We start from the raw sequence: 24,770 nt of genomic DNA on the forward strand, positions 1-24,770 counted from the left end.
CTTTGAAATCCATATGCTTTTGCATCTGTATTATGGTATCAGAGCCTTGGTTATTTTCGAAATAATTTTTCAATAACAGTTTTTTTTGAAAAATTTCTTTGTTTATTCGAAATTGCTACTTTGGCAGTTCGTTTTGGCTGCAACTATTAGGGTTTTCTGGCTATTTTCTGCCCTCTCCTGTGACCCGTCTCTCTTGCATTTCGTGCAACCACGTGATGCAATTTTTTTCCCGCTTGCAAATTTTTCAGCCATTTTTTGGATGGAAATCTGCATTTTTGACTAGGGTTTTTTTCCCTTCAGATCAAGTCGATTTTTTTTTCTGATTGCAGATTCTTGGTGGGTTTTTCGAGATCTCAACTAGGTCGTCAGAATTTTCTGGGTGCCTCAATTTTCAAGCTAGCGGATCCAGATTCCGACAGCAGATTCGTTCTGGGTTTTTCGCAAGGATTTCTGGGTTGTCTTCAGATTTTTTTGGGTCAGCCGAAATTTTTTTCTTGAAATTCATGCCCGCGGTACTTCATTTTTTTTAAGTCTGTACTTGCATCTGCTTTTGTTTTTGCATTGGGATTCAAATTTTTGAATTCCGTGCCAGCGCCTCTTCTCAGTTTTTCGTTTTTCGTGAAACGTGCAAGATGGTGTCATTGACCAACTTGATGTTGGAAGGCAGTCAGGTTTTGTGCACTTAGCATCTTCTCAGTACCTCGTTTTTCGGGCCTCGAAAAACATGAAGATGGCTTATGGGCATCGATGTTTGTTTCGGTTTTTAATATTTTTTTACCTAAAAAAAATTCTGTGGTTTTTAATAATTTTGTCCTAAAAAATTATCTGTGGGTTTTTAAATATTTTTTGTCCTTGTAAAAAAAAATCATGAGGGTTTATGATTTTTTCCTCAAAAATTGTACTTTGCTGCAGTCTGTTTTTCATCGCACCTGGAGTTGTTGTGCGAACATCTACAGTAGTCTCTTATTTGCAGTCTATTTTCGACATTTTGCTCATCTGCAATAGTTTGGAGGGTTTGCCGATTTTTTCCTCAAAATTGTGACAACTGTTCTTGGTGTGTCTCTGGTTACAAGGAGGGACAGTTCTCCAACATTAGGTTGGACGGTTGGTGTTGTTTTGGGTATCTCCAGAAGTTCTGCAGTTTCTGGGAGGGTCGGTGGCAGACTCATCTCAAGTGGTAGAGTTAGTGGCAGACTCTCGTCTTCTATTGTAGCGTGTTCTGAGAAGAAGGGGGCAACCTTCTCTATTATTTCTCTTGGTAGTTAGAACGATGACCATTAAGGGAGGGTATTAGATTAATATCTTTCTCTTTGTGTTATTAATGGTCATTTAAGTTGTTTCTAATTTTGCCTCTAGTTAACGATTGTTTCTTTTAGAAACATCGTCTTTGTAACTCTATTTAAAGGAGCTTTGTATCCTCGATTAATTGAACAACATTGATTCTTTGAAATCCATATGCTTTTGCATCTGTATTAGTCCATGGATAAACTCCTAAATGTAGTATTCTGAATTTTTATGTGCCTGGTTTGCTGATGATGGATTGGGTTTCATGAGATCTGGATGGGGCTCTGATTGTCACAAAATATGATTGATGACCATTTGAATTGGATACCAAACTTAGTGAGAATATGTTGAAACCTGTTGATGTGTCTAAAATCGCTGGATTGCGACTTCATCCGGCCAACGCAGAATGGAATGTACTCGCCAAGTATCCTATCCTCTCTTGAGATAAGGAAATCCCTAATGCTGTTTTTCGTTTGATCAAAGGGGAGGACCTCAAGGTTTCGATTGTCAGGTCTTGACTGTGGGATTGCTCAGTTGTTTGATGTGTTTTGCTGGAAACACAAAGGGGACTTACGGTGATATGGATAATTGCTGGATGAGTTCCCTAAACTTTGACAGTCTCGTATCGATTGGTTTCAGTTGCATGATACTATTTCAGCAGGATTGCGGATTCTTCTTGGTAAAAAAAAGGGGAAAAAGAGGGATAGGGGAAGAGAGGTATAGAAAGTCTAAATTATTTAACTAAGATAGCATATTAAGAAAACAGACAAACACCTCCAAATAACTAGATTAAACATTATCAGCCATTTAAGCACAATATTTGTATGAATCTAGTGTGATCTTCAAGGAAAATATGAGTTTTCATGCTATTAAACACAACATCAGAACTTTAACATTCATTCACTGAGTATTCAATAACCGAACCAAGCATATGAAAGGTTCAGAAACCATGCAGAAGGAAAGACAATCAGTCAGTCCCTAATGGTATGAACAACGAGGATTCTATCGGATGTTTATCTAGAAACTGCTATGAAAATGAAAGAAACATAACTGAGTAATTCAAATTAGTGAAGAAGGAGACCATGCACTCACAATGAAATTTGAAACAGTCTTAACTTTGCATTAAATCTCATAAATTTCGCCAGAGCTTCAGCAACAATCCATGAACTTCTTACAAAATGAGGGAAAACTAGCCCCTTTAAATAGGCTTGAAAAATAGATGAATGGCCAAGATCTAATCTAAACAAGCGGCCCAGATTTATCCTTACAAAAGGTACCCATACCCATAAATGGAGGGCAAATATCAGCAACCACCCCAAAGGGAGTAATAACTACCTAAAAAGGTAATTAAAACTTATCCAAAATAATTTAAAAAGTGCACATACACATAGATTTAAGTTTACAGTTGACTTGGAAGTCAAATATGACCCTTTGGCCAAAAAGTGCACTTTTCAAAATTTGAAAAAAAGAAAAAAAGCACTTTAGGAAAGCACTTTCTCCTTTCCAGCTCTATATTGCTCGGTGATGAACTCGACTTCGTCGTGCAGATACTCTCCCCAAATATCCCGATCAGTTGCACGCTCTACCCGAATGTAGTACTGAAATCTTAGGCATAACTTGAATAATTCGGTCATCGGCGGCATAGGTGGGTTGAACATTTTGTAATGGATACCTTGTAGGAGGCTATCCAAATTCTCCAGCTCCTCTCTCCAGTATGACTTGTGATTTTCAAAACATGATATGTCTGCTTGAAGCTCAGAAGCAAAATCTAGATCCTCTATGGAGTATGCGACCTTGGGATTGAGCCGGTCCTCCCACTGCGGTTGTATCTCACTATCCTCCATACTATTTTTCCAACCAGGAACCATGGATTTGAAGATCCTTTCACCAAGATCCTTCACATTTGATAAAGTGTCATCGCACTTATCATGCATTTTATTGATATTATCCCTCATGTCGTCCTTCATGCTGAGGGTCCAATACCAGTCTTTGAAGGTACTGGCACTATAAGGATTTAGGATAGTATCAGCAGTAGGGATTTGAGAACAGGTCCAGAATAGAGCCCTAATGAGGGGCAATGTCTTGGCCATCGTCTCATGAGTGCTATAGCATTCTTTCTTCAGCTTACACATTTTGATAATAATGGCTTCCCTATGGAGGGCCATTTCGCACAGATCCTTGAAGATTTGCTCTCCTCTTTCTTTAATGCCTTGCATCCATTCCTTGATGGCCTTCGCAGTATCCCATACTCCTTCAAATTCTGTCGTGGTCCTCTGTGCCAATGTTGTCGAGGGAATGTGGGATTCGAAAGCATTATGCAATGGTCTTAGGCTAAGTTACCGGTTCTTTGGGTTTTGGCTAAGTTACAGGGAACTCGGCCACCTGGGAAGGACCCAGGTGGAACCCAGGAGGACCCGGGTGAACCCAGGCCCGTGGGTTCCCAAAAACGGGGCCCACAGGTCAAAAAACAATAAAAACCAATAAAAAAGTACTTTAAAAAATAGTTAATTAATAATTAAACCCTAATTCGCCCCTTTATGATGCATTTCATGCATCAAAACATTCATTCAACTCATTCTATTTGCATTTTTGAAGATTTTTTCTCTAAAGCTGGGTTTCTTAGTTTTTGCATTTTTCTTCAAAGGTAGAGACTATGAAGATGTGAGACATGCATAAAGGGCATAGGAATCACTGGAGAAGGAAGATTTAGCCATCAAAGGTGAGTGAATCTGAATTTTTTTAAGTTTTTTTCAAATTTTTTAATTTTTTTTAAAGTTTTTCTAAAAATTTTTAAATAAGTTTTGTATATTTTTTTATACTTTTTATGCATAGTATGGGGTTATAATGCCGAAATTTTATCATTTTTTTTCAATAATGTTGTGTTTTCTCTTTTTATTTTAGGTGCATTATTCATATAATCATACATAATGGCTGAAATTGGAAGTGCAAGTGCAAGCTCTAGTTCAATTGCCCATGCCCAAATTGAAAATAACGCCTTTAAAATTGATCAAGATTCACCACTTTGGCATTATATAACAATGATCAAGCAAGTGTCTGGAGGTGGGGGTTTTGTTTGGAAGTGTAACCATTGTGGCACTGAGTATACCAGCTCATACTATCGAGTGAAAGGCCACCTTTGTTTCATCCCCGGGCGTGGAATAAAATTTTATAAGGGATCAGATGGCAAGGGGCTGCCAAAAGCTCTAGTTTTGGAATATATTAGAGAACAAGAGGAAGCTGATAGGAGAAGTGGCAAAGCAAAGATTGATCATCCTCTTGTCCAGTCAAGCTCGAAGACTATGAGGCCTTCTAGTAGTATTGGCTCCACAAGACCAGCCGGATCGCATCCTTTCATGCCAAAACCACCAGTTGCTCCACTAGAGGATCAAAATGTTGTGGCTTCACGGAAAAGAGGCCCATTGGATACTGCCTTCAAAAATGAAATGAGAGAGATTGCAAATCAGAGCATTGGGCGTTGCATTTATGGCAATTGGCTTCCTTTCAACCTTGTTAGATCACCTTACTTTCAGGACATGGTACATACCCTTTGCAACACACCTTCTGATTATGTTTGTCCAGGGTATGAAAAGGTGAGAACCACCTTATTGGCAAAGGAGAAAGCATCCGTAGAGTCACTGTTGAAAGTCATCAAAGATACATGGCCGGAAACAGGTTTGACCATCGTTTCTGATGGATGGAAAGATTGTAAAAATAGGCCATTGATCAATGTTATAGCAGTGTGCCCTAAAGGGGCAATGTTTTTGAAAGCGGTGGATTGTGAGGGGCAAGTGAAAGATGCAACTTTCATTGCCAATATCCTCATAGAATGCATTGACATGGTGGGGCCTCAAAATGTTGTCCAAGTCATAACGGACAATGCTAAAAATTGTAGGGCAGCAGGTACTATAGTGGAGGCTACATACGGTCACATCTTTTGGACACCATGTGCAGTCCACTCACTCAATTTAATCATGCAAAAGATTGGCACACAAATTGATTGGGTGAAAAAACTGTATGAGGAGGGCAAGGAGATTCAAATGTTTGTGACTAATCATCATGTGTCACAAGCCATTTTTAGGACCTTCTCCAAGTTGGAGTTGTTGAAGGTAATTACTAATTTAAATTTTTAATTTTATTTTTTAATTTTTTATAATTGATATATGTTGTGTATTTGTTTATTTCATGCATAGTTGAACTACTCGCGACTCGGCTCGACTCGCCAAGCCCCTGAGAAAAAAACTCGGCGAAAACTCGGGAAAAACTCGGAAAAACTCGGCGAAAAACTCGGCAACGTAAAAACACGCTTAATTTTAATAAAAAATGCATTTTTTTTGCAAAATTCAATGAGAAGATGCATCCAATGAGTCAATAAATGATAACACAAAAGAAACAAGCTGATTCTAGATATATTTGATTGCAAAGTGTCTACAAAATCGCATCCTCATGAGAAATGCTGATGGCTGGAAGCAAAATAGTAAATAGTTTTTGTAAAACCAAAAGTAAATACAACTTCCTCTCCCCAGCTCTAGCTAAAACTACTTTCAAACTTTCATCATATTTGAAATTTCATCATTCATACTCATAGTTTCAAACTTTCAACTCAAAGTTGGGGTCAAGGGGCATCGCCGAAGGATCTTGAAATTTGACTGAAATTTGACTAAGTCTGGAAAATTGAAGAATCCTCCAAAAACTAGATTTTGCATTATAACTCCTGGAGGTCCGAAACCACTCTCAAACATCCTGACAGTATATATGGAATCACTTATACTTAAATGTTATATTCCATATATGAATCCTGACGGACAGACCAAAAAACTCGGCGATTACTTGAGGGCATAGTGGGCTCTCAGGGTGGCCCTTCCAAGTGAGTTTCCCCCTTCTCAGCCCAAAACCATATAGAAAAACAAAAAATGCATGTATTTTTGGCCGTTTTTTGTTGTTATGCTAACTCAGGCGAGTTTTTCTTTAAAACTCGCCGAGTTTTTGACAAAAACTCGCCAAAAACTCGGCGAGTTTTCCTGGCGAGTAGAAGTCATTACTACTCGCCAGGTCCAAAAACTCGGCGAGTTTTTGTCACTCGCCGAGTTTTCGGCGAGTGTGCCATCTATGATTTCATGTTAGGTAGCTGAAACATGATTTGCATCTCACACACTCGTATTAAGACGACTTGTGAAGGTGCGAGAGGCCTTGAGTTCTATGGTCATCAACGGATTGTGGAGTGTATGGAAGCAGGCCCAGACAGAAAGAGCTCTAAAAGTAAGAGCATTGATCCCTGATGAGAAATGGTGGGATACTGTGGAATATGTTTTGAATTTCACTGAGCCCATCATGAGCATGATTAGGTATGCTGATACTGATCGCCCATGTTTGGGTGAGATTTATGATGGCATGGATTGCATGGTGGAGAAAATAAGAGAAGTAATAAAAAGAAAAGTAAATGACCCAATGGAAACATTTTTCAAGGTTGTGCAGAATATTATTGTTGACCGTTGGAGCAAGATGACCAATCCCTTACATCTCTTAGCATTTGCTTTGACACCAAAATTTTATAGTGCAAAGATGCTTGCAACACCAAGGAGGGTACCACCATATAGAGATGCAGAGGTTGCTTCTGGCTATAGAGCTGCCTTTAAAAAGATATATCAAGATGAGGAGACAAGAAATGTTGTCATGAAGGAGTTTGGCCAATTTGTATCCACAAAAAATCATGATGTTGTAGCTCTCAATGCTAGAAATGGGATGGATGCTGATGAGTGGTGGTATGTACATGGTCAAGGCTCCGTTTACTTGCAGCCTCTTGCAATTAAACTTCTCTCCCAAGTATGTATCTTTTTATTTTTTATAGTTTTCCAATTCCATTTGATGCTATCATATTTTTATTTTATAATTTATAAATTTCTAATAATGTTTTAACTTTTAACAGGTTGCAAGTTCTTCTTCAGCTGAGCGGAATTGGAGTACATACTTCTTCATCCACTCAGTCAAACGTAATCATTTGGGTGCAAAGAGAGCTGAGGATTTGGTCTACGTACACCCCAACCTTCGTTTGTTGTCACATAAGGACCTTGAATATAATGTGGGTGCAACAAGGAATTGGGATCTAGCCCCTGACTGTGCTGATTAAGATGCTACAGTTGCACAACTTGCCCAAGTCTCTATAGACGAGGCAACTATGGAACTTGAGAGAGACTTGGCTAGTGGGTGTGACATTCCATTCAATAGTGGTTCAATTGATGCTAGATTTGAACCACTTGATGACCTTGGGCTTGGGTTGGATGGTTCAGATGAAGATGAATATGGAATTTAAATCCCATAGATGGCTTGTAATTTGAATTTTTATTGTCATGACATATTCACATTTTGAAACTTGAATATTATCTTTTTTGCAAATTATGAATATGATATTAGACTTTAGTTATTAGTTTATTGATAACATTTGCGATATATGGATATTTATTGGCATTGGCAATTATGGATTTATGATTTATGATTTATGATTTATGTATGGAAAGTCACATTGTATATTTTATTTTTGTATGGATATATATAATATATGTATATATATAAATTTATAATTAATATATGTATATATGTACGGATGAACCCGTACCCGTACCCAAGAATTTTTTTTTTTGCCGAACTCGCGAATTCCGTACCCAAACCCGAACCCGAATCCGAACCCGAACCCGAACCGGTAACTTAGGTCTCAAGAGTTGATCAATGTACCCCTCTGCTTGTTCAGCACAAGCTCGATACATGTTCTTTTCAGCTGTTATTTCTTCAAGTTGCCTGAGCATGTTCTGTACTGAATCCTTGAATTCCTCCTTTTCCTGTTCCTTAGTGGCTCGTCCAATGGGGACAATCGTGATGCTATAATCAGCCAGTGTAATCTGATCTGCTGGCTTGTCTACAGGCGGGGTGGCGATATGAAGGGTACGTTTCCTTTGCTCATCTTTGGTTATTCTAGAATATGCCTTGGGCTTTTTCTTCCCCTTGGGCTTAGCTTGGTCTATACGTGAGAAGATGTCCTCCAAATTGATGGGTGGCTTGGTGGTGGCCTTGCGTTGAGCTCGGGCAATTAACCATTCTTGAGGTACAGTTTGGGCTGATGCTATGGTTAAATTGGCACTTCGTTCTTTGATGTTTTCAGCCCGCTCATCGCATATTTGATGCTAAGTGTCAAGTTCCTTGCTCGCAGCCGAATTCTCTCCTTCATTGAATAATTGCCTAGTATTTTCATGTGATGGTTGTTCCTCAGTCTTTTTAGGCTCGTGGGTTTCATCTGTCCTTTGCTCTCCTTCAACAGTGGAGTCATCCTTGGTAGTATTATGGAGCTGCAATTCATGGCGGCTCTGCTGGGTGGTTCATGCAACTCAATCCCCTGAGTGGATGGAATCTCTCCTTCCTCAACTTGGTTATCAGGTTTGGCTGGTTCAATGGCTCTTAGCTCGACATTTAGCATGTCGGGTGCAGGAGGATCATCAACTCCAGATGCGTCAATATCACTCTGGGAAGGCGAAGCAAGTATATAATCCAGTTCAACTACATCATCAGACGATCTGGGGTCTTTTGATGATGAAGTGACCTCTGGTCTCCTAATAGGGATCTTTTCCCTTCTTGTTCTTTTGGATGTCCGAGTTCCTCTGCTAGCCTTAGCCTTCTTTCTTTTCTCAGGCTTTTCGATCTCTTCTTTAGGTGCACTGGAAGTTCCCTCATCTTTGGAGGACTGAGAATCAAGGTTACCCATCAAGTGGTAGGTGAACTGGACTCCCTTGTGTATCAGTCGCTCAATTTGCTGGAGCAACCACTGGTCAGAATATCTTCCTGGGGCTGCCATAACCGCCTCAAAATCAGTGATTGGATCCTGCGACCAATCGATGCCTGGCAAAAGATGTCTTACCGCCTCAAATTCCCAGACTTGTAGGCAATTTCCTGAATCTGTTAGTTGATCTGGGACCTGACGGTATTCATAGAGTCGCATTTGCTGCACACTCAGCCTCAAATATTTGCGCCTCCGGACCTCATAGTCATCAGAGCAGTTCTTCCAGTAATCTTCAAATGATTCTTTTGCTTTGTATTGCCTGCCATAGGCCCTCTTTGCTAGATTGTCGTGATCGAAGCATTTCCTTGGAAAATGCTCTTGTAGGCCGTAGGAGGCTAGCTCTGCAAAGGATTCCTCTGCCTGGGATGGGTTCTTTAGATGGACATCCTGGTTGCCTATGATCATAGGGAACGCGAATCCAGACTGCTTCCTGTCTCTGAGTAAGCTGCTTGCCGAACGTGACTGCCTTGCAACCTCCAGGAGAACTATCTTGTCGGCTGGGTACCACGGAAGTCGGAAAGGAGCACCCTCAAAGCTAGCTATCCGAATGTAGGAGAACCTTGGGAACTGGATGAACCAAGCCCCATACCTCTATACTAGAATAGTAGCTTGCTCTGAGAGTCTTATGTGTAGTCCTCCCTGCATCAGCCTGACCAGGCGCATTGTGAAGGCGTCATTGACACGCTCGTACTGACCAACTACATAGGCAGGGCTGTTCTTCTCTCTTTGAGCTATGTCTTGATAGTGTAGCTGTGGATAACAATCGTATACCTTCACCTGATCAGGTCCATTCCCAATTTCACCTTTCATGATCAAACCCAGCAGGGGCTGGTTTCTGGTGAACATGTAGTCCAAATAGGAGTTCATAGTGAAGTACTTCTTCGTCTCAAGTTCTATCAGCTGAGTGTGGATGTTGTCGCTTATGATCTGGGCCCAATCAAACTTGGATTTCCCAGTGAAGACCTGTTCTGTGAAGTAAAACATCCATTCTTCAAAGTAATTGGATTGGGGAAGTCCCATAATCTTGCTGAGCAATGTGACCATGTCCCCATGCTCGTTGTGAAAGTCGATTCTAGGGGTCTGTTTCCCAATCCTGATAATTGGAGGTCTTCTCTCTTTGTACCACTCTTCATTTATTAGTGTTTTGCATTTGGCAGGGTTTACATCATACGCCGCCTGCGCTTCATCCACAGTTGTTGCTATGGGGTTGTTCGGGAAGGGAATGTCAAATGCGTCGCCAATGGCCTTAGGAGTGAAGTTAGCGAGGACCATGTTCTCGAGGAGCACCAATCTGGAGCTTGGTTGGTAATGCCGGGCAGCCTCTACAACTAACTCGTAGTTTTGTATTGCCGGGGGGAATCTTGCTGCCTGGGCAATGCCACTTTCCATCATCCGCCTAGGCCTGCCATAGGCGTTAGGGGAGAAAACACGCTTTTTGAAATCTTGAATATCAATATGGCCTAGGTTAGTATCACCGACATTCTTCCAGACAGTCTGAACTTTCGATTCTCTCAGTCCCCCTCTTTAATACTGATACTTCATCCTTTCGACTCTGCGAGGGATGTTTGGCTTGGATGCTCGTGATGTCTCGGCTGTAGTAGGTGCCTTTGATGATTCTACCGCTGATTTAGGCATTTATCCTGCACAGTCGGACGTGGATTACGAGGCGATATAAAGGGAGCGAAGCGAGTTAGATAAAGGATATGCCAACATACAAGGATCAATTTGAAAACTGAATTTAATGAACAACATGACACTTTAGCTAAAAGCCTAATTGATTTAAACATGAATATTTATGAGGCTTTTCGATTGCGAATTTATACTTAGGCATTTTTAGGATCAATTTTCAAAATGGATGATGCTTTAAAATTTTCCAAAGTCTGAAAATGCGTTTCGGTTAATTTCTAGGAATAAATTCTGATTTAAATGCCTTGTGCAACTTCTTATAAACGGAAAAAAATGCGGTTTTTGATTTAGTCAATTTAATTCATTTTGCACATACATCTATCCGATTTTGCATATATTTCGAATGATTTTGAGAGAGGCGGAGCGAACTTACCTAGCGAAAATGAATGGTGTGAATTCGCACAACTTGCCTTGCAAGAATGAATTCCGAATTTTAAATGGGAGAGTCTGCAATTTGAATTTTAACGGTTAACTCCCTATTCTGGATTCTCGCGCCTTAAATCTGGGGAGAGAAGTGCAAACTTAAACACTTTAGACACAGTGATTCTTACCTTGATGATTTTCGGAGAATGGGGGGGTTTTGAAGCACTTTCACTTTGCGATTTGAATGGTGAACTTTGGGGTTGTTTGCAATGCTTCAAACTTTCACCTCGCGTTTTACCTTATGGCGATGAAAATGGGGGGGGGGGTTTATGGCGATTTTGCACTTACAAAGAAATGAAACCCCGCGATCCTATCCCTAGGCTAGGCGTATTTCGGCGGAAAGGAGGCAATTGCAAAGGGCTAATAACTTACAAACTTCGTGATCTCCGCTTTCAACTTTGGCGTTTTTTTTTTAAATAAAAAAAAGGTTCTACTCTCCTTCAACAAACCTCCTCCCTATTGAACACCTTGTCGAGCCTGGGCGTTTTGCTCCTTATAATAAATCGTGCCTTTTGCCCATACTTCGGGACTCTGGATGCTTTTGCAAACTCGTATAGCTTTTGCGATTTCCTTAGGGATGTTGAACTTCGGCGAATGAGGGAAAGTTTGCAAATTTTACCTTCAAACCTATTTCGCGATTCTCCCATAGGTTGCGAACTTCGGCGTTTTGGCATTTTGAAAATCCATTATACCATTTCGCAATTTACGCCTTAGTCGCAGACTCCGGGAATTAGAGGCTCCTTGAAAAGTTTAAAACTTTGCCATTTACCCTTGTCATGCGAATTTCGGGGTTTTGGTGGAGTTTGCGAGCTTTTAAAACTTTTTAACTTTCGCCCTTTATGTTTACCCTATAATGCAATTTCAGCATTTGGGTGGGGTTTGTAAACTTTGGCGTTTTTTTCGCACTTTTCCTCTACTTCGGCATTTTATAGCGTTTTGCAAAGTTCCTCCCCTATCCCTCTTTTTCCCCTTTTTTTAACCAAGAAGAATCTGCAGTCCTGCTGAAATAGTATCATGCAACTAAAACCAATCGATATGAGACTGTCAAAGTTTAGGGAACTCATCCAGCAATTATCCATATCACCGTAAGTCCCCTTTGTGTTTCTAGCAAAACACATCAAACCACTGAGCAATCCCGCAATCAAGACCCGACAATCGAAACCTTGAGGTCGTCCCCTTTGATCAAACGAAAAACAACATTAGGGATTTCCTTATCTCAAGAGAGGATAGGATACTCAGCGAGTACATTCTATTCTGCGTTGGCCGGATGAAGTGGCAAGTCCAGCGATTTTAGACACGTCAACAAAACCAAATGCCATTAGTGGCAACATTAATAGTTCCCCAATACTCAGCCTCAATGGAAGACAGAGTAATAGTAAACTAGTTCTTACTTGATCAACAAATAGGACTGGAACCAATTGAGATGCTGTAACCTAAAGTGAACATGTAATGTTTTGAGAATTACCTGCCCATGAATTTGTATACCCCACCAAGTCAATACTAATGCCCATTGTGTAATAAATTGCAATACTATGAGTACTTTAATGTAATGAAGAATCTACTTGGTTGCCTTCTAGTGCAACTCATAGAGCTTTTGTAGACCATGCCCACAACATACGAAATATTAAGCCTCATGTGAGTCAAATAAATGAGGCTTTCTCAATAAGATGTCAATATAAAGTACCATCAATTGGAATAGACTTGCACTAAGCCATGTGAAACTGCCAGAGCAAATGTTAAGCATACTTGGGCTATGCAATGGTGATCTGGAAAGTAGACTAAGATATCTCAATCTTGAGAAAGTAATGCTATAGGCCCAAGTTTATTATAAAAAATCTGTCATGAATGGCAATCTTCAGTATTGGAATGGATGAACTCCCTATGTTCAATTGTCCATCAACATAGAGAACCAAAAAAAGGAGTGAATCATTTATTACAAAATGTAGACATTCAGATCTGAATAGAAATGAGAAAACCCAACCATTAGGAGGAAGAAATTCATCTTGGCATGCCAAGCCTAAGAGGCATGTTTCAGGCCATATATAGATTTCTTAAGTTAGTAAACCAACGAAGAAACTCGTAGGAAACCCTATGGTTGCTCTGTGTATACTTCCTCAAGGTCTCACATATTTTTGGTGAACCTCCCAATGATTTGCTACAGTGATAGCAAGTGTGAGTTGAATAAATTCATCTTTGCAACATATGGAAAGGTCTCAAAGTAATAAACACCAATACTGTAAGAAAAAAACCTTTGCAACCAAGTGTGCTTTCTAAAAATTTTGTTTGATAGATCCATTTGCATCCATACATGTTTTCTCCCTTAGTAAGATAGACAAGATCCAAGTATGGTTCCTAATCAAGGAACTATACCTCCCTTGCATAGAAACATCCCATTGAGGAATGTTAGATGCTTTTCGTAAAGACCATGGATTAGATTGCAAGATATTCTCTCCAAGAGAATGAAGTATGATGCATATCTAGTCTCCATAGGCTTAAAAAATTTCTGCTTAGAGAAGATCCTAAAGAGTGCATGTGAAGTATAATGATTTCATATAAACATTTGTACATCATTAACCACATCTTTGAACCATCTAATTTTTCCCATGTCTTTGAGTGCATTATTCATTGTATGCACACAACGAGTCCACCAAATATGCGTGTAGGCTACCTCAATCAATTTACTTGTAGCTTTGCATTTGTCACTACTTGCACCACATTCTTAGGCCCAATCTCGTCAATATAATCTCTAAGTATTTGGAACTGAAATTCAACATCCTGGCGATGCCTTGAACAATCAATAAACCTAAGGAAGTAATGACCCTTTGTACATGTGACATGATGTTGATGAGTGGACAATCTATTATATTTGTCCACCCATCCATGATTATTCTACATTCACTAGTGACCTAGGCACGTTTCATTTTCTCCATTTGAATAGTAATTTTGGAATAGTTTTTTTCCAATATTGTTGTCGTCAATTATGTCTCTTGTAGTGACACATATGATGGTCTTGCTTTGATTATTTTACCACAACCTCCTTATAATAAGGAGAGCTAGTCACACAGAATGGAATGCCATTGACAAAGAAGAATTTGCTAATAGCATCATTTGTCTCATGTTTGTTTGCATTGAATATTTTTGCCATTCTGTTTGCAACATCACTGGTGGTCGTTGTACTTTTCCCTTTAGGCTCTAATGTAGCTAATCTTGAACTAGATGGAAAAGCATAAGTAGATCGAGCTGAAATTCGTGGATTTGGGATATTCCTAGTATTACTAGGAGTAGGAGTTGTTGCTCTCAATGATAAAGTGGTAGGGACAAGACTTTGGTCACCAGAACAAGACCACAATTTATTTATTTCAATTCTTTTTTCAAGTGATTATCCACACAAACTCCGACATTCTTTCTAGTAGCATAGAGGAGGTTGCATTAACTAATGTGATGTTGCCTTGAAACTTAAGTTGCAAAAGTGACATTTCCAAAGCCTAGTTCTCTTTGTTGATGAAATAGGTTTTGATTGCAATTTACTAGTACCTTGTTTTAAAGGTGACTTCTTATCAAAAGGCCCCTTGGCAAAATCCTCTAACAATTTGGAAGGCAACTAAAATGTGCACTGCTAATAGAATTAGTTGCGTCAAAGACCCCTCATTCATACTTAGCGATTTGATTGAACCCCCATAGACTTGGTGTTCCACTTCATCCCTCCGTTGTGAGAAGAACTCATGGTGGCATTGCAAGAAACAAAATTTACGGTTACCATACATGTCTTAATGTCATTAAATTACTAAATAATAAATTATGCATAGGCTCAAGATACAAGGATTTTCTTTTTGTTTTTCTTACTCTAGTTTGCACAAAATGCAAAAGCAGAGCATAAACAAAAATATGAGTTCTTTTCTTCAGCCTTCATTGAACAAGTATTCCTTTCTTATTTTTCTTACTTCAGGTTGCACAAAGCAAAGGATACACAAAAGAAGAAATCCTCATTTGACTTGTAAAACTAAATTTTTGTTGTTAAATTTCTCATAAAAAAATTGTGTAAATTTGCAAAAGAAACATAACTCCTAAACAGTAAAATATTGTTATTAAATTAGAAATTTTAAAATTTGATCATGATTCATTATTCAATGGTTCATTTGTGAAACTAAAACATTAAATTTAAATTGAAATTTGTAACAATGTAAACACCTAATTAACTACTATATTTGTCAACTAATACTAGTTATTTAGTAATTAGTTACTATATTGAACAATGAAAAAAATGAAAACAAAAGACAATTATGAAGGAAACCTACCTTAAAGCTTGAATAATGCTTTGAAACCTTTAATTCAACGATGGATTGATGTCACTCTTTACACTTGCTCTTCCTCTTACTGTTCCTCAATCCTATTCCCTTGCAATCCTTTTCACCCGTGTAGCTTGATATTGCAACTTTCAACTTTTATGGTGAAACTTGGAAATGATTTAAAATGAGACTTAAATGCCTGATTATTGATTTTTTGTGAGAGTTTAGGGTTTGGTTGGGGTCTGTAGGCCACTAGGGTTAGGGTTTGGGACACAATTCTAAAATACATTTTGATTTGAAAAAAAGGAACTTATTATTCCGTTGGGGATGGTTGGAAGTCCTTGGGATGGTTAGGAGTTTCTTGGGGGTCCCTTGGACATCTCGGGGATGTCGAGTCCTCAAGTTGTCTCCAAATCTGGAGTATGTCCTGGAATGTCCTCAAGTCCTGGTTGGTAGTTGTGGGATGGTGGGGAATGCCCTCTCCAAGTCCCCACATCCCAAGAATAGGGGGGATTTTTGTGGGGTATGCGTCCCCATGGAACATTGTATCAAATGTCCTTTAGATGCTAAATTTTCCTACACAAAAAAAGATTGATTGGTGATAACGAAAAAGGGGATTTGAGGGTGGGGGACACATCTGTAATGTCCCTTGTCAATTAAAATATCCGATCTAAAAAGTGAAAATTCTTTAAAGACTTCTTTATTAAAAACTTGCAAACAACATAAACAAGCAAATTGGCTAAGCAGAAATAAACCCTCAAAACCTTCATGAAACTAATATTAAATGATTATAACAGATTTGAATCATGAAAATACATCATTTTTGCTGTCTTATACTGCAGCAAACAGCAAATTACATCTGCTGCAACTCCTTACAAAGCAGGAAGCAAAATGAAGCCCAAACAGACATTGAACTCTACCCAACTTGCAAAGAAACTCACTAAACTCCACATCAAATTTATTTATGATAAAATAACAGCGAATTTAATGAAATAGCAGTAAAGCCACGTCCACAAAGCTGCCATAAACTTCTACAACAAATAGAATGCTCAAACCCCAAAATATTACACTTCTAACGACTGGAATTGTAATGTCCCCTTTTTGGGATGATATGGTTTATGATTGGATTAGCCTATTATTGGCACTCGTAGGCTAAGACTGACGGTGAGAGGGTCCCAATTGGCAATGCAGGAGGCTTATTCCCATTCCGGAAGTCAGAAGTGTTAAGGAATGCTCTTCGTTTGGTTCAATTTGGCACAATTACTATTTATAGTAAGTGACTATTTCAGGAAAGTCAGGGTTACGAATTATAGCAGGGCACCTGAACATGCTATGATTGCAATGCACAGTTGGTTTGATTAGATAATGAGGCATTTACTATTTATAGTAAATCAATGGTTGTTAGAGAGGGATCCTTACTATCTTTAGTAAGGCAGTTGGATGCGTAGTGGGAACAATGGTTGACCTCTAGGTTAGGACGGGACAAAGAGATAATGAGTAATTAATGAGATATTAAAATTATAATGGCATTTAATGATATTATTTGTTAATGATTATATTATAAAGTTATTTAACTTTACAAAATGTCATTAAGAGTGTGGGGCCATTATACCATTAAATGACTCTCTGATATGTTGACATAAGGTGGGGGTTAAAATGTATTTAAGTCATTTTCATAAAGTGACTTTATAAATTGACAATATAAAGTCACTTTAATTCATAAAGGTCTCCAGCTTGTTCGAGAAGCTACTTCATAAGGAGGAATTAAAAGTAAAGAATGTTTTATCCCACGTTGCTAAAAGTACAAGCATTCACCGACTTGAGAACCTATATGAGCAAGGCTATCCTTTCATTTGAGGCAAGTTATGAGAATTGGATATTGAAATTATTTCTCCAATGTTGCTGGAAATCAGTGACTGGATATTCTAAAGAGGAAAACCCTTGGAATTAGTGAAGGCTGGATGGAAACCCATTCCTTCAAGATTGGTGAATTTAAATAGAGTTCACATCTGGATTAATAGTGGGATTTTTGGAATCGAATAAGCAGACAAAGGGCTACCTCTTGCAGTCAAGGTGTCCATCTATTGCTGGCAGTAGTCCATGATACAAAATGAGAACTGGACGTCCATCTACAGGCAGAGTTCTATCTTCTTCTCATTTGCATTTTGACAAGGATTGTTTCTTTGCTGGACATTGGCATTAGAGGAGTTTAGAAGCAGCGATTAGGAAGAGGCAAAAATCAGAACATAAAGTCATATATGTATAGGTGCATTTGTTTCACCAGCAGTCTATGCATTCATCATTACATTTCCCCTGTCTGAAGCGAATCGTTTGACAAGGATTATTTCTTTGCTGGACATTGGCATTAGAGGAGTTTAGAAGCAGCGATTAGGAAGAGGCAAAAATCAGAACATAAAGTCATATATGTATAGGTGCATTTGTTTCACCAGCAGTCTATGCATTCATCATTACATTTCCCGTCTGAAGCGAATCGTTTGACTGGTTAAACATTTATGAAGTGAAGTGGTATTGAAATCTGGACACATAAATGACTGTTATATGTTAGTAGTTGATGATAAGTCTGCTCTTACATGGAAGTCTGAATATGTTGCTAGTCTGCAATATGTTTGTCAAAATGTCACAATAAAGTACAAGGTTCTGAAATTAGTTTTCTTGCCAATTATTTGTGATAATGCTGATGTAAGGTTGGATAATTGGTGAAGCTTACTTGGACTTAGGTGTTTGGATTTATGCTTTTGCAATACAAGTAATTATGTTTGATTTCTATTATCACACTAATGTTTGACAGAATTCCTATGAAAGGCATTTGTATTTTGTAATGTGTTTTTGCCTCAAGAACTCAGGAAATCTCTGAGCAGACCTTGAATACCAACTGTTTGACGAAACGTCTATGAGACCAAACTGAAAATTTTGACAGAATAGTTGGAACTCGCAGGGGTTCCTACAGAAATCCTCCTGCAAACAAACTGCAAATAATCTGAAGAAATCACAAACTGTTCAGCACATGTAATCTCTGTATGAGATTACTCTCTAGTAATCTTCTGATTCCCACCCTTAGATCCCCTAGTAATCCTCTGACTCTTGTCCTTAGATCACTTGGAAACTTTGAACATCCCGTCTCTCCATTTGTTTGACAACCATTGAAGAACAAGCAAAGCTTGGTTACATTCTGCAAAATGTGAATAAATTGCAAAAGCCCCCATTTCTCAATATATGAAATCCAAACTCAAACCAAAATGGGTGCTGAAATCCAATGCCAAGATTGGAAGGAATCTTGCATGTGAAGGAAATATTAATATGCATTTTATGGCAACTGCAATAAGAATCATTACAAAGCCACTAGATGCAAAAGATACCCAAAGATGCCAAGGAAACTTTTCAAAAGCCCATGTCTACCATATGAGGATATTAATGTAATATTTATTTGTTCAAGATATAAGAATTGCATCAAAACAAATAAAGTATTAAATTAATATTATTTTTCTTCGACTGTCTTGAGACCCCAACTTACTATTTTTGGACAATGGGACTTACTGTATTTAGTAAATTGCTATTTTTGAAAAAAAGGGACATGACAGCATCCCGGTGGAATATTGTATTAAATGTCCTTCAGAAGTTAAATCTTCCTACACAAACAAAGATAGATTGATGATAACTTTTTCTTTCCTTGTCTTCTTGTATTAGTTGTGGTTGACCAATCCTCCGCTTATAGGCTTTGATATCCCCTTTGCACATTTTAGGATATTCAGTCAGACCTATTATGGGCTTCCTCTAAGCTGTGAGAGGGTCACTGACCAAGGTCTCTTTGTTCAGATATTTGTTCTGTAGACATTATAAGATCCCGTGTTAGCTTTTTCAGTCATTGATGGGGATGTTGGTACTCCATCCTATACAAATTAGAACCAAACTTCGTCCCATCTTTAAGTTTTTCATTTCCTATTTTCAGAGATTGCTAAAAGGTGGATTGCTGAATTCATCCTGGGAGTAGGCAGCTCATGGTCCTCAACTCAAAGGATAACCTACTTAAGTGGGAAGCTCTATGGCTACAACTGTAAGAGAATTGTATGGATGGTTACACGTTAAGCCAACAATTCCAATGATGGTAATCGTATTTGGCCAAAGAAGTAGAAATCAGGATAAAATCTCAATTAATTGTTAACTGGAAGCTGAGGCAAATTATATTGCCTATTTTTAAAAAAAATTGGGCACAATTTTAAAACAATTTCATGAGAGATAATAGGTTTCTTCTTTTTTGTCTATAAATACTTAAATTTTTTCAAATTTTATTACAGCGTTTTCTCAAGCATAGTTACACTGCAAAGTTTCAAACTTGTATGTTGAAAATTGGGCACAATTTTTGAGAAGTCCTTAATCCTGATTTATTGAAATGTTTAATGTCTGCTGACTTGTCCTTATAACCCTTATAATCCTGTTTAATGTCTGTTGAGTTGTCCTTCTAAATTTGAATCACCATGAACTGCCTCATCATTTTCATAGCAGATAGACTATCTAGGATATTGCTGCCGTGAAATCTATAAAATTGTAAACAGTGCAGGCTAGTTTGCATATTTACTGATTTAAACACTATCAGTGAAAACTTGAAGCATGCTAGGATAATCATATCATAGACATCAGTATTGTCAAGGTGGTTTGATAGTTTTCTTTTGTTGGATCATATCCGGGTTTAGCCCTCATGAGGTATAATGCCAATGTCATGCCCCCGCCAAGTTTAAGATCACAGGACTTACAGAGACCGGATTGCAGATTTTATTGGATCACAGTCCTTGGAAGTGTAATAGAGGCAATGTAAATATGGAGGCACCAAGATTCCCAGCAATTCCTAAAATAATAAAAGCATTTAAATAAAATAAAATTAAGAGTATCATTGGCAGCAATTCCTAAAGGCATTCAATTTAAAATTAAATCAAGAGTTCAAGACAGCGATTAAGAATGAAAGGTTGGAGGGTTGTGACTCTCTCAATAATAAGATAAAAAGGGGAGATAATTCCTTGGGAAGAGAGGATCATAGAAGCATCGTTCAAGCATTCACTTATCAGTTCATCAAGAAATATCAATCAGCAAATATCAATCAAGCAATCAATCTTGACTTTGAGGAAGTGACTTGCAAATAGGGAGGACAAAAACCTTTCCAAGTTCACGAGAGGTTAAGGACGAAAACCCTTATTGCTCTTATCAAGTTTGGATGAAATCCCAAATCTTGATCAAGGAGGACAAAAACCCTCCAAGGTGGACTAAGTTTTTAAGGATGAAAACTGTTGAACACTCTTGGCAATCTAAGGACAAAAACCCTTGATATTGCCAGTGGTGAGTTAGGGATGAAACCCTCTAATTCGACAGATTTGAAAGCATTTCAAGATATGATTTTTTTAGAATTAGCTCATGATTTATTGATCTGAATATTATAATAAATTCATAATTTTTGACAAAGACATTATTATTTCAAGGATTATTGTTTTAAGCAAAAATCAGCAATATCCTAAAAAAGGGACACTACAGCCAATGTCTTTGATCATCTTTCTGTGCTTGGCTTTTTTTGTATCAGCCAAATGAGGTTTGTACCTCGCTTTTAGTTTAATATAATATTTACCTTTTTTTTGGGAAAAGAGGAGGGAAAAACTGATTGAAATTTCTGAGTCACATTGATCTTGTTTGGTTATTTGTGAACATTAATATATTTCCTTTTCTTTTTTTTCTTGTTTCTGTGTTGTCTATTACCTAATTATTCCATATTATAACAGGATGATGTCAAGGACTGGAGCATTGATATACTCACAGATGCATTTACAAGAGCTGAGGAGAATATTCAACACAATTTAAGAGGCAATCGCTAATCAGTTCATTACACAGGCAACGAATTTTGAAGCAATGCATGGTTTAGAACAGCTACGTGCATAAACCAATAGAACAAAAAGTAAGCAGTGTAACATTGTAAATGTAAGTTGGCTTGATGGATGTTCACTTGCTTGTATCTCAAATAAATTTCCTGGTAGGAATTAGTAATTACTTTCTGGGAACCTTTTTTAAGTTGTTCCCTAGAAACTCTTGCTCAAATTTTGTCTAATTTTATGTTTTTTACTTTTATTGGTCCCTCTGATTTGTTTTTCACTACATCTTACAAATCTCACCATGTTCTCATGTTTCTGCAAAATTTCTAATGGATCAATAAAGTTATTTTTCATTAATACTGCCAAGATTTGGATTCTAGCATGTGATTATTGTCAGTCTTTTTCATTTTCATAATAATCAAAATGTGTTGAATTCCACAATTAGAGCCACTGCTATATATTCTTTATATGATTTGGTCACATTTGGATCATTTGTCTTATGCATCAGTCAAAGCATCCAATATGTCTTTGTCTTATTCTTTTTTAGTAAGTTGGTTCCCAAAAAAAAGGTTAGGAACTTGCCCTTGTCTTGTCTTTGATAAGTTTTGTAATAAGGCTACGTTTCCTTCACATGATGTCTGGTTATCGATGGCATGTATTTATTTCTGGCCAACTTACCTGAGATTGTAGGTTGGTTCCCAAAAAAAAGGTTAGGAACTTTCCCTCGACTTGTCTCTGATAAGTTTTGTAATAAAGCTACATTTAGTAGGTTGGTTCTCAAAAAAAAGTTTAGGAACTTGCCCTCGACTAGTCTTTGATAAGTTTGTAATAAAGCTACGTTTCCTTAACATGATGACTGGTTATTGATGGCACGTATTTATTTCTGGCCAACTTACCAGAGATTGTTGATTTGGAAAACATAAATTTTCCAATACCGTGTAAACTGTTTTGTTGTGAGCTGTGAAACCAAGTTACAACTGTCTCCTTTTAGATCCTTCGTGACCATTGTATTGTTTTAATCGTTTGCATATAGAGTGTCTGAACGAATATTATAAATGTACACTAGCTGGTTCTTGATTTCATATTAGATATATGATTACTAAAATGTTATTAGGAAGTAGTTGTCACTGGGTAATCTTGTTCAACTGGGAAAAGCTAAACATGATAGCGTAAAAAGTACACATTACTACAGATACTGAGTTCCAATTGGATGGATACATTAATAACATCACTAGAAAAATCGAAGTATTCAATGTTGACTAAAAAATTGAAGTGGTTAAAACCACAGAAGCAATAGTCTGCAAAAAATCGCGATCCCGATTCACAAAAAAATCATTGACCAAATTTTCAATGATTTTTTCATTTTAATTGCATTAAAATCATGTTAGAAAATGCAAAAAATGGTCAAAAAAGTGAAAAAAATCATAGTAAAAACTTGCAAAACCCTAGAAAAACTCGTGAAGTTACTGAATTGCTTAGAAATAGGGTTGATCCTGTTAAAACATGAACCAGAAAGATAAATCTCAAAATCTGAAACTAGAAAAATTAATAAGAACAAAATACACAATTTTTTTATCCCAGGAGAACTCTCCATTTGAGGGTGAAATTTTTTTTATTGAAGGTACAAATTTAAATACAGAGCTCTCAAGCTCAACAAGCAGTCATCTAATCATGATTGATAGCACTTAACAAACAAAAGAAGACGCTGACAATATCACAGCTAACTGAAGGCTTTTACAAATCTGCTAACAAATATCACAATCAGTCATCTAATCATGATTGATAGCACTTAACAAACAAAAGAAGAAGCTGACAATTTCACAACTAATTGGAGGCTTTTAGAAATAGGGTTGATCTTGTTAAAACATGAACCGGAAAGATAAATCTCAAAATCTGAAACTAGAAAAATTAATAAGGAAACAAGATACACAAAAATTTTATCCCAGGAAAACTCTCCACCCGAAGGTGAAAAATTCAGCCACACCAAAAATCAAGTTTTATTGAAGGTACAAATTTAAATACAGAGCTCTCAAGCTTAACAATCAGTCATCTAATCATGATTGATATCACTTAACAAACAAAAGAAGAAGCTGACAATATCACAACTAACTGAAGGCTTTTACTAATCTGCTAACAAATATCACAATCAGTCATCTAATCATGATTGATAGCACTTAACAAACGAAAGAAGAAGCTAACAATATCACAGCTAACTGAAGGCTTTTAGAAATAGAGTTGATCCTATTAAAACATGAACCAGAAAGGTAAATCTCAAAATCTGAAACTAGAAAAAATAATAAGAACAAGATACACAAAAATTTTATCCCAAGAAAACTCTCCACCCGAGGGTGAAAAATTCAGCCACACCAAAAATCAAGTTTTATTGAAGGCACAAATTTAAATGCGGAGCTCTCAAGCTTAACAATCAGTCATCTAATCATGATTGATAGCACTTAACAAACAAAAGAAGAAGTTGACAATATCACAACTAACTGAAGGTTTTTACAAATCTGCTAACAAATAGACTTGTTGAAGAAGAAATGAACCAAAATCTTCACACATGACGATGGAATCTTTCTTCTGAACTTCACTCATTTCCTGAAAAGCAATCTGCAATACTTGATAATGACAGAGCAAGCCAAATATCAATAATGCCAAGAAAGATGAAGATTCAACACTTCACATAAATAATACTAAAAAATGACAGTTACATTGTAAAACGATTCATACACCAATATAAATCAAGCCACTAAGGCAAAGAAAATTGAAACTCTCAACAGATAAGATACGAAGAGAAAGGAAAATAACGTTTTTCTAGCTAGCACTCATGACATTGACGGCAAACAAGAAACTCGATACATATATAGATGTAATGAAGCAAATAAGAAACCAACAGAAACAATAAGAATGAATAAGGAAGATAGAAATACAACCAAACAAATAAAATGAAGTCTCCTGCAGCTACAATCATTTACACTCCCTCTTACCAAATGAGATATCATTTACAGATATTCAAGTCACGGAGTCTCTGAACATGACAAACACAATATGAAAACAACAAAATTTAATCACGGATTCTCTCAACGTGATAGGCATCATGGATTCACTCAACATGATGTTCACCATGGCTACTCCCATAAGTGAAATAACACAAGCTCTCATCACGGAGTCACTCAATGTGATGTTGTCATGGAGTCTCTCAACATGACATCCACTATGGCTACTCCCATAAGTGAAAAGAGCCTCAAGGACTTTCACCTCAAATTTCTCCGTCACAGAGAAAAATGCATTACAAGGGATTGCACCTCGAACTTCTCCCTGACAGAGAAGAACTCATTAACAACATATAAAAGATTCATTGAAGTTGAGATTCTCTCTCAGCAAGAGCATCATTCTCCACAA

At 37.5% G+C, this 24,770-nt stretch overlaps 1 protein-coding gene across 4 annotated transcripts in view; it reads left to right on the forward strand.

The window, feature by feature from the left end:
* LOC131062957 (uncharacterized) overlaps positions 1-21,725 on the forward strand; it is a 45,373-nt gene extending 23,648 nt beyond the window's left edge. For all 4 annotated transcript variants that reach the window (XM_057996704.2, XM_057996705.2, XM_057996703.2 and 1 more), the window contains exon 4: positions 21,282-21,725. In XM_057996704.2, the coding sequence (XP_057852687.2) occupies positions 21,282-21,374 (93 nt within the window). In that variant the 3' untranslated portion in view covers positions 21,375-21,725. The remainder of the gene's footprint in view (positions 1-21,281) is intronic.
* Positions 21,726-24,770: the final 3,045 nt, after the last annotated feature.

Source organism: Cryptomeria japonica, chromosome 6 (genome assembly GCF_030272615.1).
Source record: "Cryptomeria japonica chromosome 6, Sugi_1.0, whole genome shotgun sequence".
Lineage (NCBI taxonomy): Eukaryota > Viridiplantae > Streptophyta > Pinopsida > Cupressales > Cupressaceae > Cryptomeria > Cryptomeria japonica.